Below are 13955 nucleotides of genomic sequence, written 5' to 3' on the forward strand. Positions count from 1 at the left end.
AGAGGTCCTAGTAGGTGTAGCAGCTTTTGACTCTAAGACTAGGCTCTGTGGGCCTCTAGGAACTGAAGGGTCTATTCTGAACAGGGGGAGCCGTCCCTACCTCTTGCCCAATCTTGCTCAACCAAAGGCAACTCCATGTCCTGCCCTCTCTGGTTTGCCAACACACCCTGATCCCCACACGAACAAAACAAAAATACATGCGAAATTCTGAAGTCATCTCAAAAGTTCATGTATTTGGAGCAGGGGTGACCGGCCAGGAGACTTCAATTGCAGTTCATTTGAGGAGCTAAGCAGCTAGTTAGAATCTAGAAGTTCTTTCTGCATAGTGGGGATCCTGAGACAAGAGGCAACTAAGAAAAGATAAACCAGGGGAACACTTTCTTCAGCCTTACAGTCTTTCAAATTGACAAACCCAAGGCCCCAGGGTTCTGCCCTCTGCCCAGCCTCCCATATGGTTCTATGAACTGAAACTGCAAAGTTTGGGGGTGCGAGAACGTATCGTTCAGAGGGTTTGTACTGACTCATGTTGTTGGCTGCCCTGCAATAGTTTAGGAGGTCATGGAACTGTTTGCTCTCATCTGAGACAGTTTTGGTGGGTCCTGTCCCTTTACCCTGGTCGTTGCCTAGTCCCCCTCTACCATGCTTTACTTTGAGTGACAAGCAACTGAAGACAGGAAGAGGAAGAAGATAGGAGCAGGATAAATCTCCTCTATACACTCTTGAGACTAAGATGGACAATTCCTTTCCCTGGATGCCTGTTAGATAGGTGGAGTGGAGTTGGGGACCTTCCTGTCAGGTGGAGGGGAATGGAGTTGGGGACTTTCCTTAGCATGTCTTAAGGCCTGACATCTAGGACTAGTGGTCAGGATAGGTTACATGCAAAAGCATTAACCTAGCTCTGCCTTCCTCCATGTCCTGCTTATTTTGGTTAGGGGCATCATGTGCTCACCGGCTAGTAAAAGTTCTCAAAGAGATCGAGGCTTTGCAGTCTCCGTTTCTCCTAGCACAGAACAGGTGGGTGCTAGCCGTGGTGCTGAAGTGAATCTCCCTTTCAGGGAAAGCTTGCTCCCTGCTTTCCCCAGAGACCATAACTCCAGAATAGTCGGCCCACATGGATCCTTGCAGCGTCTTCCTCTCTCCTCTCATCTGACAAACACACACTCTTGACCTTCAAACTGGGATCCACCTTCTATTGTTTTGCCACGATGGCGAGCATGCCATCTTCTAGTCCCCTGGTCCAGGAAGCATCGCTCAACGGAAACTACAGGGAACCCCGTCCTCCCACCTTTCCCCAAAGCTAGCTACAAATGGTCACAGATGGAGAATAGGATATCATAGCATTTTATTATTCCCTCCCCCCGTTGGTTGATGAGGCTGAGCGCTAGGGAAGTACCCACAAGTGAGCTGAAGAAGAAGCCACTGGGGCCTGGATAAAACAGGCACAGACGTCTCAGGCACCTAGGCAAGAGAATTTGCTTTCCTCTGATCAAAAAGGAAAAAAAAAACTGTGGAAATGAGCCATCCCAAGGGCCATAATCACAGAAGTACTGGAAAAGGAACCAGGGCTTGATGTCTTAATAAGTTAGAGGAGTCTTGGTTCCTCTTGATCTAGGATATCATGCTTTAAAGTCATGATAGCGAAGTCGGGGGGTCTGACCGGGTCTTCAGTGCTAAGTTTAGGGGACAAGGGGACTGGGGTTGCTCAGATGAATTGGTGTTGGAAACAGGATGCAGGACTCACATCCCCTCCCTGCCAGGCTGTACCCACTCAGGAATAATGCCAAATGGACCAGAGCGTGACCAGGGTGATGCTGTAAGCCAGCACGGCCAGCAGGTAGATGCGAAACAGCAGCCTGTCCAGCACATATCCCACCCGCAACCAGTCCCTTGCCACCTCCCGCATCTCATCCCGCTTCTCCAGGGAGTGGCGGATGGAGGACAGCTCTTGCAAGAGGCCACGCACAGCCAGCGAGGCCTCCCTTGGTGGTGGAAGAGGGCTATCTCTGCTCCTCGAGGTCTTCTCCAAGTCCTGAGGGCTTCCGACATGGCTGCAGTGGTTTCCCATGGCTGGAAGAAGAGAGCCTGAGTATAAAAAGAGGGTGGTGGGGTGCCCTGGCGTTGTGGCGGTGCGCATTGTTTCGAAGGTTGAAAGTTGACTTTGGTGTCTACCTCAGTTGCATGCTACCTTCTTTTTTTCTCTTTCCCTCTTGAGACAGGATCCTACTATGTACTGCTGGCTGGTCTGAAACTTACTACGTAGACCAGGACGGCATCAAACTCATGGAGACATACCCGCCCATGTCTCCCAAATAAGAGGTGTGTGCCACCTGGCTCCTCTGAACCCTTCTCTGCCCACATCCCACCCTTAAACTGATGAGGGGTTTGCAAACGAAGCAACAGAGCCTGGCTAGACCTGGTAGTGCACACCTTTAATCCCATCTCTGTGAAACCCAGCCTGGTCTACATAGTGAAGGGACACAAGGTTCCGGTCTGACTGACTTCTCTGGCTGAAGCATCCTCCTGTTTCCATCCTGAACCCAGTTCCCACATCTTATCCAGTATCCCTGCTCCAGACTCTCTGTATGAACCTGTCCCTATACTCTCTCACCTGAGCAGTCATCAGTCTTGTTGGCTTGGAAGGTGGCTGGGGGCCTATGGGCCATGGGCTGCTCCCCTAGGCAGAGCAGCCAGGCTATTCTGTCTAGGACCAGGTGCCTCAGCCAGTCAGGTACAGGGCGCTGTAAATCCTGCTTATGCACCAGCTGCACAATGAAGATGGTCTCAGCGAGGCTTATCACCAGCAGAGCCATGCACACTACAAAGTAGACACCTGAGCCAGAGAAAGAGACACACTAAGTGTGGGAGGGAATAGGGCAGGTATCAGTCACAGTGAACTCTTCCCTCAGTCTATCACAGTGAACTCTTCCCTCAGTCTGTCACAGTGAACTCTTCCCTCAGTCTGTCACAGTGAACTCTTCCCTCAGACTGTCACAGTGAACTCTTCCCTCAGACTGTCACAGTGAACTCTTCCCTCAGTCTATCACAGTGAACGCTTCCCTCAGACTGTCACAGTGAACTCTTCCCTCAGTCTATCACAGTGAATTCTTCCCTCAGACTGTCACAGTGAACTCTTCCCCCAGTCTATCACAGTGAACTCTTCCCTCAGTCTATCACAGTGAACTCTTCCCCCAGACTGTCACAGTGAACTCTTCCCTCAGACTGTCACAGTGAACTCTTCCCTCAGTCTGTCACAGTGAATTCTTCCATCAGGGAGGCCTTACCAATGAGGGGAGTGCCGATGGCCGTTGCAGGCAGTGTGTCTGACACGATGATGAGAAAGACTGAGTATCCCAGAAGGAGCGTGATCTTGAAAGACACTCTCTCACCACTGTCCGGGGGCAGACAAAAGCCCACAATGTCCACAACCATGAGGAAGATACTGGGCAGCAAGAGGCTGACTGCGTAGAATAAAGGCCGCCGGCGGATGACCACCTGGGACCAGGATAGAAGCTTGGGGGATCTTAGGCAGACAGGAAACAGGAACCACCACCCCATACCCAGCTCCTTCTCTTATAGAACTTCCAGCCTGGATTGCTTGGGGAAGGACAGCGACAGACCCAGGCTTGTGGCATTTGAGGATAAACAGGGAATGCTTCAATCTAGTTCCTGTCTCCTTTGCTAAAGCTGCATGACATGTATATGGACTTGGAGTTGGCAAAGAGGCTACTGTATCCTTCCCAGTTTCCCTTGCCATGCTACCCCAATGTGGAGGTCTAAGTGTTCTTGTCCCCACCCCATCCACAGTCATGCCCACTCACGTAGAACTTCATTTCCGCATAGCTGTTACTGGTTTCTATACTGAACTCCTGAAATTTGGTGAACACCCCCAGCAGCTCCCACTCGCCCTGATTTATGAAGATGCTCTTGTCCGACCTCACTTCTTCTGGTGTTCGCCACAGGGAAATGTTGATGTCCTGGACTGAGAGAGAAGACGAAAGGCCAAACAAGCTTTGGAATCTCAATCATAGAACCTTTGAGTGTGGAAGGTAGGTGTGTAGGGTAGACAGTACCCAAGGAACCCTGTCGTCAGATCTCTAGACCGCAGACTCAGCCCTTAACTCTCAGTCCTGGTTTCCTGAGCCATACAGGGGGTGATAGAACACATTTTGTCTTCTCGCAAGCCTATAGTGAGAGCACAGTGCAAAGAACCAGAGGAAGCATCCATCAGATGCTGTCTCTCTCTGTCTCTCACTTGTTTACACATACCTTCCAAACAGCCTTCTATGTTTCTTTGTTAGAATTTTGCATCTAGAAAATGAATAGAGCACAATGATTTTTACCTCTGCCTTCATAGAACTAACTACCTGTCTTTGAATAACTAAGAAAATAAATTCTCCTATATATCTTAATCATCAATCTATCAATCTCCCTATACACCTATCCACATATCCACCTATCTACCCATCTACCCATCTACCCATCTACCATCTACTATCTATCTATCTATCTATCTATCTATCTATCTATCTATCTATCTATCTATCTGGAAACACAATAATGTCCATCGAGCCAAAAGATCTAAATATCCTGCCAGGCTTATCAGCACATGCCTATAATCTCAGTACGTGGGAGCCAGGAGGATTTCCAGGAGACCAATCTAGGAGGCCAGTCTGAACTCATATATTGAGTTCAAAGCCAAAAAGTGTTGGTGTGGCCAGTAGAGAAATAGTTCAACAGTTAAGAGCACTTGTTGCTCTTCCAGAGGATCTGGGTTTGGTTCCGCACACCTACATAGAAGCTTGCAACTATGTGTAACTCCAGTTCCAGAGGATCCGATGTCCTTTTCCGATTTCCATGGAAACCAGGAACACACAGGGTGCAGGTATATACATGCAAGCAAAACATTCATACACAAAAAGTAAACTAAATAAATTTTTTTAAGTAGAAGAAGAGCTGAGGAAACGGTTCTGTGAGTAAAGTTTCTGCTATTCAAGCATGAGACCTCAATTTGATCCCCAAAAGTCACACAAGAAATCTGGGTGTGGCGGAGCACACTTGTCCAGTTCTGGAGAGGTAAAGACAATGGAGTCCCTCGGGCTCACTGGCCAGCCAGCCTAGCCTCATCGGCAAGTACAGGGGAAAAGTGAGAAATCCTCCCTAAAAAGACAAGATGAAAAACAGCTGAGGAAGACACCCTGGGCTGATCTCTGATCCCCACATATATAAGCACCATGTACATGAACACACACACACACACACACACACACACACACACACACACACATACACACACACACACCTCAAAGAAAATAAAGGAAAAGATCTAACTGTCCATTGGTGAATAAAATACTAGGTGTCCAACGATACACCTACTTGAGTCTATTGCAGTTAAAGTTTATGAGGAAGAACTCATATACGCTAAGTTGGAAAAGGGTCAGGGACTCATTGTCAGTAAAAAAAGGTCAAGTAGCCCTATATGATAGTGTATGCAATATGTGCTCTTCATAGTAGCACATGTGTGTGCATGCACATGTATGTGGGTGGAGATGCAAAGAGAAGGGACTGGAAGACTCTATCATGTCATGTTGTATTCTTTATATATTTATATATATGTATATATATATATATATATATATATATATATATATATCCATCCATCCTGTGGAGGCCAGAAAAAGGCATTATATTCTATGGGACTAGAGTTACAAGCAGTTGAAAGCTATCCTGTGGTGTGGTGGGAACTGGACCTGGGTCCTCTGGAAGAGCGAACTATCTTTCCGGCCCCCATAATTGAAGTTTAATGTAACGAATAGGTCAGAGAAGGAAGGACTGTCTTGCTATAGTCCAGCAGTGTGCCTGGCATGTATGCACTCAATAAAAACCCTCAGGACCGGGGTTGGGGATTTAGCTCAGTGGTAGAGCGCTTGCCTAGCAAGCGCAAGGCCCTGGGTTCGGTCCTCAGCTCTGAAAAAAAAAAAAAAACCCTCAGGACCAGACACTGTGCTGGAGAGTCTAAGAGTGAACCAGAAACCACGTTCCCATTCCTCTGAAATTATATCCATGAGAAAATTAGACACGGACTGAACAAGTATTGTCAAGAGATGAAGTCTGTAAGAAAACGCACGGTTTTTAACTGCTGCCTGGGAGACAGCTAGTTTAGGGAGCCATGGAAGGGCCTTCCAGGAGCTGATGAGCCCTGTGGCATAACCAGGTGACTGGAGTTGTTGACCAGGCTGTGGCTGGGGTGCGGCAAGCAGGAGGAGAAGTGTGTAGCCTAGGAGAGGAGACAGCCTATAATAAAAAGAACAGGCAGGACCTCGCAGCGTCCAGAGGAAGACAGCTGGGCTGGCACGCACCAGATGAAACTGCTGTGGAACACTGTGGGCAGGACCAGGTCAAGGATTTGGATTGGGTCCCAGGACTGCTGGGAAGCCATTGAGGGCTTTAAATGACATGATCAGATTTGCATTTTAATAAGAGCTCCCTGGCTGTGGGAACGTGAACCCACAGTGGGGCTGGTGCATGGGGAGGACCAGGGAAGGAAGGGAATGAGGACACCTGGGCAGAGGTAGTGGCTTGACCCAGGACTGAAGAGGAGTGGGTGGATCTGGGACACACTTCCTGTCAGGTCTTTGAGGAGCTAGGTAAGAATTGTCCCTTGCTGGGTGCCTTAGAGCCTCATTAATCCTTGAAGCAACTAAAGGAGGCAGTGAGGACAGCAATATTGAGTCCATCTGGAGGAAGAGGAAACAGAGGCTCATTGACATTAAAAAGACAAGAGGCAGATATATCTGCTCAGTGGTGGAGTATTTGCCTAGCATGTGCAAGGTCTTACTTAGGTTAGATCCCCAGAACCACAAAGGAACCAGACAAATGAAAGAAATGGATGAGGGGAGGGAGGGAGGGAAGAAATAGTGGTGACTTGGTTAAGAGAAGATGAATCCAGGCCCCCGGTCCCTAGGAGCCCCAAGCTCTGCCCCACCCACAAGCCCACATACTCACTGGTATGCAGCCAGCTGGTGAAGGTCAGAGAGCAGTTCTGCACATCGAACGGGAAGTTATAGATGTCAAGGCTACAGGCGGTCACCAGCTGTAGGGGCTTGTAGTTCTGGACTTCACCTTGATGGTGCACATACACATAAGGAATGCTTGGAGACTTCCCCACGTCCACACTGGTCAGGGAAGAGGGATCGATTTGTAGGCTGAAGAGGCAGACCCTCACCATGGATGGCTAAAGAACTCTTCAGTAGCCCGATAGGGAAAGAAATTCAGGGAGGATCTAGAGAGCAAGATAATCCAGACATTTTATCTGGCCATGGTTTTCCAATGTTATCAATCTTAGCTTTCTGACCCACCATTATTGAGGTTGTGCTCCAAACAATGAGGGATGTTTCTTTTCTTCAACTCCCTTAGCAACCTAGCTCTCAAAGGCAGAGAAGGAACCCATGGATTGTAATGCCACTGGCTGAAGGGAGCTCGCCCAGCTCTCTCCAGGCTGGCACACCAGCCTGCACTAGAGTAGAGCTGGCTCCCAGAAGAGCCAGTGGTTTGATAGGAGAGAAGAATCATATGTTCTGTTCTGACTCTGATTTTTGCTTTGCTTCCCATCTCTAGAAGCCCCCAGAATGAGAGCGATCATCTCCAGAGGGAAGAGCATAGAGTTCAAGAGGAGTAGAGGAGCCTAGGAAAATCCAACAGGAATTGTCTTTACTGAGCCTGGACTCTAAGGCATGTGGTAGACTGAGCCCAGGGCCTGGCCTTTGGCCTTTTTTTTTTTTTTTTTTTTTGGTTCTTTTTTTTTGGAGCTGGGGACCGAACCCAGGGCCTTGCGCTTCCTAGGCAAGCGCTCTACCACTGAGCAAAATCCCCAGCCCCGGCCTTTGGCCTTCTTGGGGGTAGACTGAAAGATAAGAGCAGAAAGAAATTTCTAGAATGTTTGCCACCTGTGCCATGTGGGGCATTCAAGGGTGGGTCAAAGTTGGACAGTGCAGTTAGTACTGAATGAATCCCTCTGTCACCTCCATTAGTAGTAATAGTAGTAGTAGTTGTTGTTGTTGTTGTTGTTGTTGTTGTTGTTGTTGTTGTTTGAGAAAAGGTTTCATGTAGTCCAGGCTGGTCTTGGACTTTCTATGTAGTCAAGAATGGCCTTGAACTTCTAATAATCTTGCCTCCATCTCCCAAGTGCTAAAATGATAGGTGTGTCACCACATTGGGTTTAGACATGGAAGCCAGACACTGAGCGTGCTATGCAAATACTCTACCAACTGAATCACAGCCCCAGCCTACTCTCCCTGTCCTGTCTTTCCCCCATGCATTTTCCTTGCCTTTGCACTCAGATGTCCAGTTGGTGGACCCTGGATGAACTTGCAGAATGGAGAGAAAGTCAGCTGGCTGAAGGCAATGGGAGAATGTTGGGCTGCTGAGAACAAAAGGTAATGGGACCCACTTCATACTAGAGGTGCCAACTGTGGCCTGCTAGGCACACGTGTGGCTTGGGAGGTTTGAACATGTTCCTTGGCTCCCAATCTTTTCTGTGACCAGAAGCATTGGCTGTCATCAGAGTTTTGCTCCTTTCCAAAAAAGAAAAAAAAAAAAATGTAACTGTCCCCTCTGACAAATGCAGCTGTCTCCATTAAGTTGTTAGAACTCGGTGTGACATCACTCACTGGCTTCTGTTCCTATGCTAGAGTCCCTGGGACTAAGAAGCATAAGGTTGTAGCATCCAGTTCAGAAAGAAAGGGAGAGGGTGATCAAGAACAAGAGAGAACTGCGTCAAGGAGAGCTTGAACTTGATCAAGAGAGGAAATTGTCACTGTCCCTGGCTTCCCTAACCATAGCCTCCCAGCCCGCTATGCTCTGACAAAAGGACTCACAACTCATTGATGAGGATGTCAGGGACCCAGATGCTGTCGGTGGGGATGGACAATTTGGTGACATTGTCGAAGTCCTCAGGAGTCCACTGTAGAAACTCGTCGGTCCAGAACTGTGGGAGAAGCAGAAACTGTCAAAGGCAGATGCCCCCATCGTTGGTGAGGGTCACCTGCAAATCAGACAGGTCTCTATCCCTTCTGCTCAGGCAGTAGGTGGGCATTTTCTAGGGGGAAATCTGGGTGTTGACACATGGCTCTTCCTGGTCGATAAAAGACCCCACCTCTACAACTCTCACTCATCTGTATCTATAAAACACAGACGGCTGTAGCATCTTCTAGGGAAACATGCTGCCTGCTCTTGTTTGGCTCACTGCCAATGAGACAGGGTGTGTTCTGAATTAAGGGGGTCCTTCAGTGACACAAGAATGGAGCTGTCTGATAGGGACCAGTGTTCCTATACTTTGCTCTCTGTCCCACAAGTGTATGGTGCTGACAGAACATGACCATGGTCATAGGAAGGGATTTGAGACCTGTGTATATCTGATGTGTCTATACAGCCTCTGGAGTGAGGCCTCTCCAGTCTACCTCCCTCCCCAGAGCTCAGCCAAGTCCTGAAACATACCTACAACTATCTTAACTAGACAAGTGACAAAAGGGTAGGGTCCTGGGGGTTAAGTGGATAGTTTTATTTTTTTCCTGTGTTGATTGCTCCATTTGGTTGTCATCCAACTTCATACAGAGTGAAGAACTTTCTAGAAGTTGGAGCTGTTCACGTGAACGTGAAGCCACTATAGTGTGAGTTCTCGGGCCAGGAATTGTCCTTCCTTCAGGGTTAGCCTTTGAGCACTTGTCTGAGATGCTTTAAAACATCTGAGAAACCAGGGGTGGGGGCCAGGAGGATGTCCCCACCCATCTTCCCCTGGCCCTAAGACAGGACCTTTCAGACTCCTGATCCTGTATCTGTCTTCAGTGCCTCTAGGGCTGCTCACCACCTTCCTTCACTGTGGCCATTGAGATTCCTGACTCCTTGAGAGAGAGGGGGGGTGTCCCAGGAAGTGGGGGGCTGGTCTGCTCACCTGCCGGTACCATATGTAGGTTGTCAGAACCTGGTTCTTCTCATCCTGTAAAAGTAAAAGGGGCTGGCATGTGGTTCCACACACAAACAAAAGTTGGTACTGAACATCTCATCCTACTGGAAAGGCAGGACCAGGGAAGGAGATGAACTCAAGCTGCTGGCCAGCCAGGAGATGCTGGCCTGTTAAATAGATACAGCGAGGGAGAAAGGCAATCATTTCTTTTCAACCTCCAAGGTACATAGTGAGCTAGGGTGGCACAGGCTTGTAGTCCAGTCCCAGCAGGGCTGAGTCAGACAGATTGTGTGAGCTTCGGGCCAGCCTGGGAATACGGTAAAACTGTCTCGATAAAACACAGCAAAACAAAACCCTAAAGATGTGCAAATTGTGCATATTTTCTGTTGTTATTGCTTATCAGATTCATATATATTTAATAGTATACATATAGATATCTTACCTTCTATGATTTCTATATATAATATATACATATACTTAAACATATACTTATACATATACATACATAATGCAGACATGGACTGCCATGTTACGAAATTAAGAGACTCCAAACTGTGGAATAGAAAAAGTGGTTACTCCCTTTCCTCCATCTGTTTCCAAGTCTGACCTTTCTGCAGCAGCACAGCCTCCTGCCCTTAGCTATTCTCTGCGGAGATGTTCTAAGCACCGTGATCCCCTCCTGTGTATTGGGGGGATGGGGGGATTGGCCTAGCAACCTGTAAAGTCAGGCCCTGCTTCCCCATTGTGAGGGGGAGAGCCGACAGCTTGCAGTCGCCTTCTTGTCCATCGCCATGTGGTGCTTTGCACCGTCTGCTGAGCAGTGCACCCCACCCTACTCTAGTTATTGATTAGTTAATTGATCTATTAGTTGGCACTGTATCTACTGTTGCCATTTAGTGACACCTGCCACTCAGGGACCTGTGTAAGGCACTAAGGGTCTAGAGATGATGGGGGACACAGTTCCCTTCATGTTCTACATGGATAACCATGTGCAGGAGGTGACCATATCTGGGAGGAGGTGCATGTCGGTGGCCTAGGGCTGTGGTTTGAGCAGCTGTGCATATACAACTTCAATCTGTCCCCAGCCATGGTGCCAGACCACAGGTACTAGGGTTCTTGGTACCCATCATACTGCCCAGTAGGTGATTTGGTTTTACATGGCACCTCTGGTTCCCCCAAACAGATCAAGGGCAGCTCACCACGTTGAGGATGGCATACATGATGACATCGATGGAGACCAGGGTGGGCTTCCTCCAGTCCCGCACAGGCCGCACCCCCTTCTTGTAGTTAGCCAGGAGGTGATCTGACAGCCTCAGCAGAGCAGGCTGGGTGGTGCTGTGGGCCTGGGTGGCCCTCCTCCGGCTGCCTGGAATGGAGAGCACTTTAACACAGATGCCAGAGCCCAGCTTCTCTTGTTCCGGTTTAGAATCTATTAAAGAATTTCCTCCTCTGGACAGGAGAGATGGCTCAGGGTGCAAAGGCCACGGCCTCCAAGACTCATAGCTCAAGTTCAATCTCTGGGATCCACATGGTGAAAGGAGAAAACGTCTGCAATTTGTCCTCTGACCCCCACATACACGCCAAGGCATGTGTGTGACCACAGACACACAACAACAGCAACAACAACGATAATACAAAACAAAATGTAATTTTAAAGAGAAACCCCAGCTCCAGGCCCTGGTGCTGTTGGGGGGTTTGAGTATTCCTTGGTTTTCCTGTGGGGAACTGGGGCACTAACTCAAAAAGCAGGAGTGACATGGGACAGCCCCACTCACATGGGCACCACACACACTAAAACTGAGAAGATACAGAGGTTACTGAGGCCCCTGGACAAGGATGAGATGCAGACTCGTGAAGCAGTGTGTAGTACATTAAACAAAACAAAAGTCGGTGGGTGGGGAGGGCACAGCTCAGAGGGCCAGAGCTCAGAGGGCAAGAGGGTGAGGCTGCAGGATGGACTGCTCCTTTGCAAACTGGGAGCCACTGAGGCTGGTTACTACTAAACAATACCGAGTCCTCCTATCCTGCCCTCACATGCGTCTCCAGATACTAAAGCATTCTTTTTTTTTTTTTTTTTTGGTTCTTTTTTTTTTTTTTTCGGAGCTGGGGACCGAACCCAGGGCCTTGCGTTTCCTAGGCAAGCGCTCTACCACTGAGCTAAATCCCCAACCCCACTAAAGCATTCTTGCAGGCTCTCCTCTGGTGTGTCTACCTGCCACATAAGCTTCCCTCCTGTTTGGAAGGACAGAGGGGAGCAAACAGAAATAGGAAGCGGGAGGCTATTTTTAAGTTTGTTTTATTTTGTTTTGCTTTTCCGACAGGATCGATCTCACCCAGCCTAGAACTTGTCATGTGACCAAGGCAGACCTCGGACTTCTGATCCCCCTGCCTTCACCTTCCAAATGCTGGGATTATAGACTTATTATACCTCCACTCCTGGTTTATGCAGTGCTGGGGATTGGGGCCAGGGCTTTTGTGAATGCGTGCCAGGCAGGCCTCGACCAACAGAACTGTATCCTCATCCTCCAGAGACATTTTTGAGAGTCTCCTTTGGAATAATGGAATAATATCTGCACAAGTCTTCCGCTAAGAGAGACCATTATACAGACACGAATCCCCAAGGCTCGGGAAGGTAAATAGCAGGCACTGCTAGCCAAGAACCTGAGACTCAAACCAGATTCCTCGCTACTATCGGAGAGGCTTGTCGGGGGAGTCCGATAGGCTTTGAGGGGGACTCTTGGAGGTTTGGGGAGTGTCTGGCTAATGCAGCCAGACCTCAGAACAAGATCATAACTGGGAGGACAGAGCAAGCCAGGCAAGAAAGCCCAAAGCACTTACCACATGCAACTTCCCTCTCATCCATCTACCCTGTTTCTCCCAACGACAGCTTCTGGAAAAGAGCATCCTATTCCTAGCCTTCCTATCAGTTCCTCCCCTTGGTGGCACCCTTCTCATCGTCTCCCAAGATGCTACAACCCAGCTGTGTAGAAAGGGCCTTCCTGTGGGGCTGAATGTGGTCTGCAATAGAACAAACCAGATCCTATGTGGCTGAACACCTTGTTTGCGAGGCAGTGAGGAGAAGGTTGAGTAGAATGGGTAGGAAAGTTTGACATTACTGGAGGTGAGCCTTACAGGAACCTGGGGGTGGAGAAAGCCCACAGGACCTCCGCAACAAAACCAGCAAAAGCAAGAAAAGGTTACTAAAGTGGTTCTGGTCCCCACTCTGCTACAGACAAGCTGTGTGACCCTGAATGAATTATTCTCCCTCTCTGGACTGTGGTTACAGGCAGGAAAAGTGGACTGAATGAGCTCACAGGTCCGTAGCTGCTCCCATTTGATAAGCTGAAAGGCAAGGCTAGGAGAATGGGAACCGTCTTCCAGCACACACCTAGGTATTTCTCATGGACTCTACTCCCTTCTCAGCAGCAGGCTCACCTTGGGCTCAACTTCTCAAACCACCAGCCTTCCGGTGGCTCCAGCCTCTCTTACCTTCAACCCCTTGAGACTTAAGGACTTCCCCCATCCCAGCTTGCTATTCCCCTCCCCACCAAACTCCTTACCTTCTCCCTGGGCTATCAGCACGGAAAGGAACAAGGCCAACAGCACCTGCGGGATGCAGAGCGGCATGGCAAGCTTCCCGGATGTGGGAGGGCCTCGGAGCAGCCACTCAGGATGAGTCCCCCAGACTGCCAGCCTGCACACCCGCTGCCAACCTCATGTCCCAGGCAGGCTGCTTTTCCAACTGCTGCCTGCACCTTGTGAGGCTGCAGCTTGGCACTCCCGGCCACCAGAGCTGGGGAGCCGCCAAGTTTTCTAGCAAGCGCTTTTCAGCTGGATCAGGTTTCAGGGCGGGAGGAAGGGGAGGGGAGTCGGCTGGCAGATGTCAGGAGCGGGAGTTCAGCCCACCCATCCAGAGTAGGTGGCTTGGCCGCATCTCGCCCAAGAAATGTTTTGGGGAAGGGCCTACAGGGTCTGTGAAGGAAAGATGCAGCCTGAC

The 13955-nt window shown here is 49.1% G+C and overlaps 1 protein-coding gene across 7 annotated transcripts; it reads right to left on the reverse strand.

Moving 5' to 3' along the window:
* Positions 1-1325: 1325 nt before the first annotated feature.
* On the reverse strand, positions 1326-13744 carry Htr3a (5-hydroxytryptamine receptor 3A). Of its 7 annotated transcripts, none has more exons than XM_087563894.1 (9): positions 13519-13744; positions 11161-11324; positions 9947-9991; positions 8874-8983; positions 7003-7172; positions 3819-3979; positions 3282-3492; positions 2609-2830; positions 1326-2067 (listed from the first exon to the last, which is right to left on the reverse strand). In XM_087563894.1, exons 1-9 carry the CDS (start codon positions 13583-13585, stop codon positions 1769-1771), a joined length of 1449 nt encoding a protein of 482 aa, XP_087420020.1. In that variant the 5' UTR covers positions 13586-13744; the 3' UTR covers positions 1326-1768. The 7 variants fall into 7 exon arrangements, with proteins under 7 accessions (XP_087420020.1, XP_087420019.1, XP_087420018.1 ...); XM_087563893.1 differs by having other exon boundaries at positions 1326-2082; XM_087563892.1 differs by having other exon boundaries at positions 1326-2082; positions 11158-11324.
* Positions 13745-13955: the final 211 nt, after the last annotated feature.

This window comes from Rattus norvegicus, chromosome 8, assembly GCF_021556685.1.
Source record: "Rattus norvegicus strain SHRSP/BbbUtx chromosome 8, alternate assembly SHRSP_T2T, whole genome shotgun sequence".
In the NCBI taxonomy this organism is placed as follows: domain Eukaryota; kingdom Metazoa; phylum Chordata; class Mammalia; order Rodentia; family Muridae; genus Rattus; species Rattus norvegicus.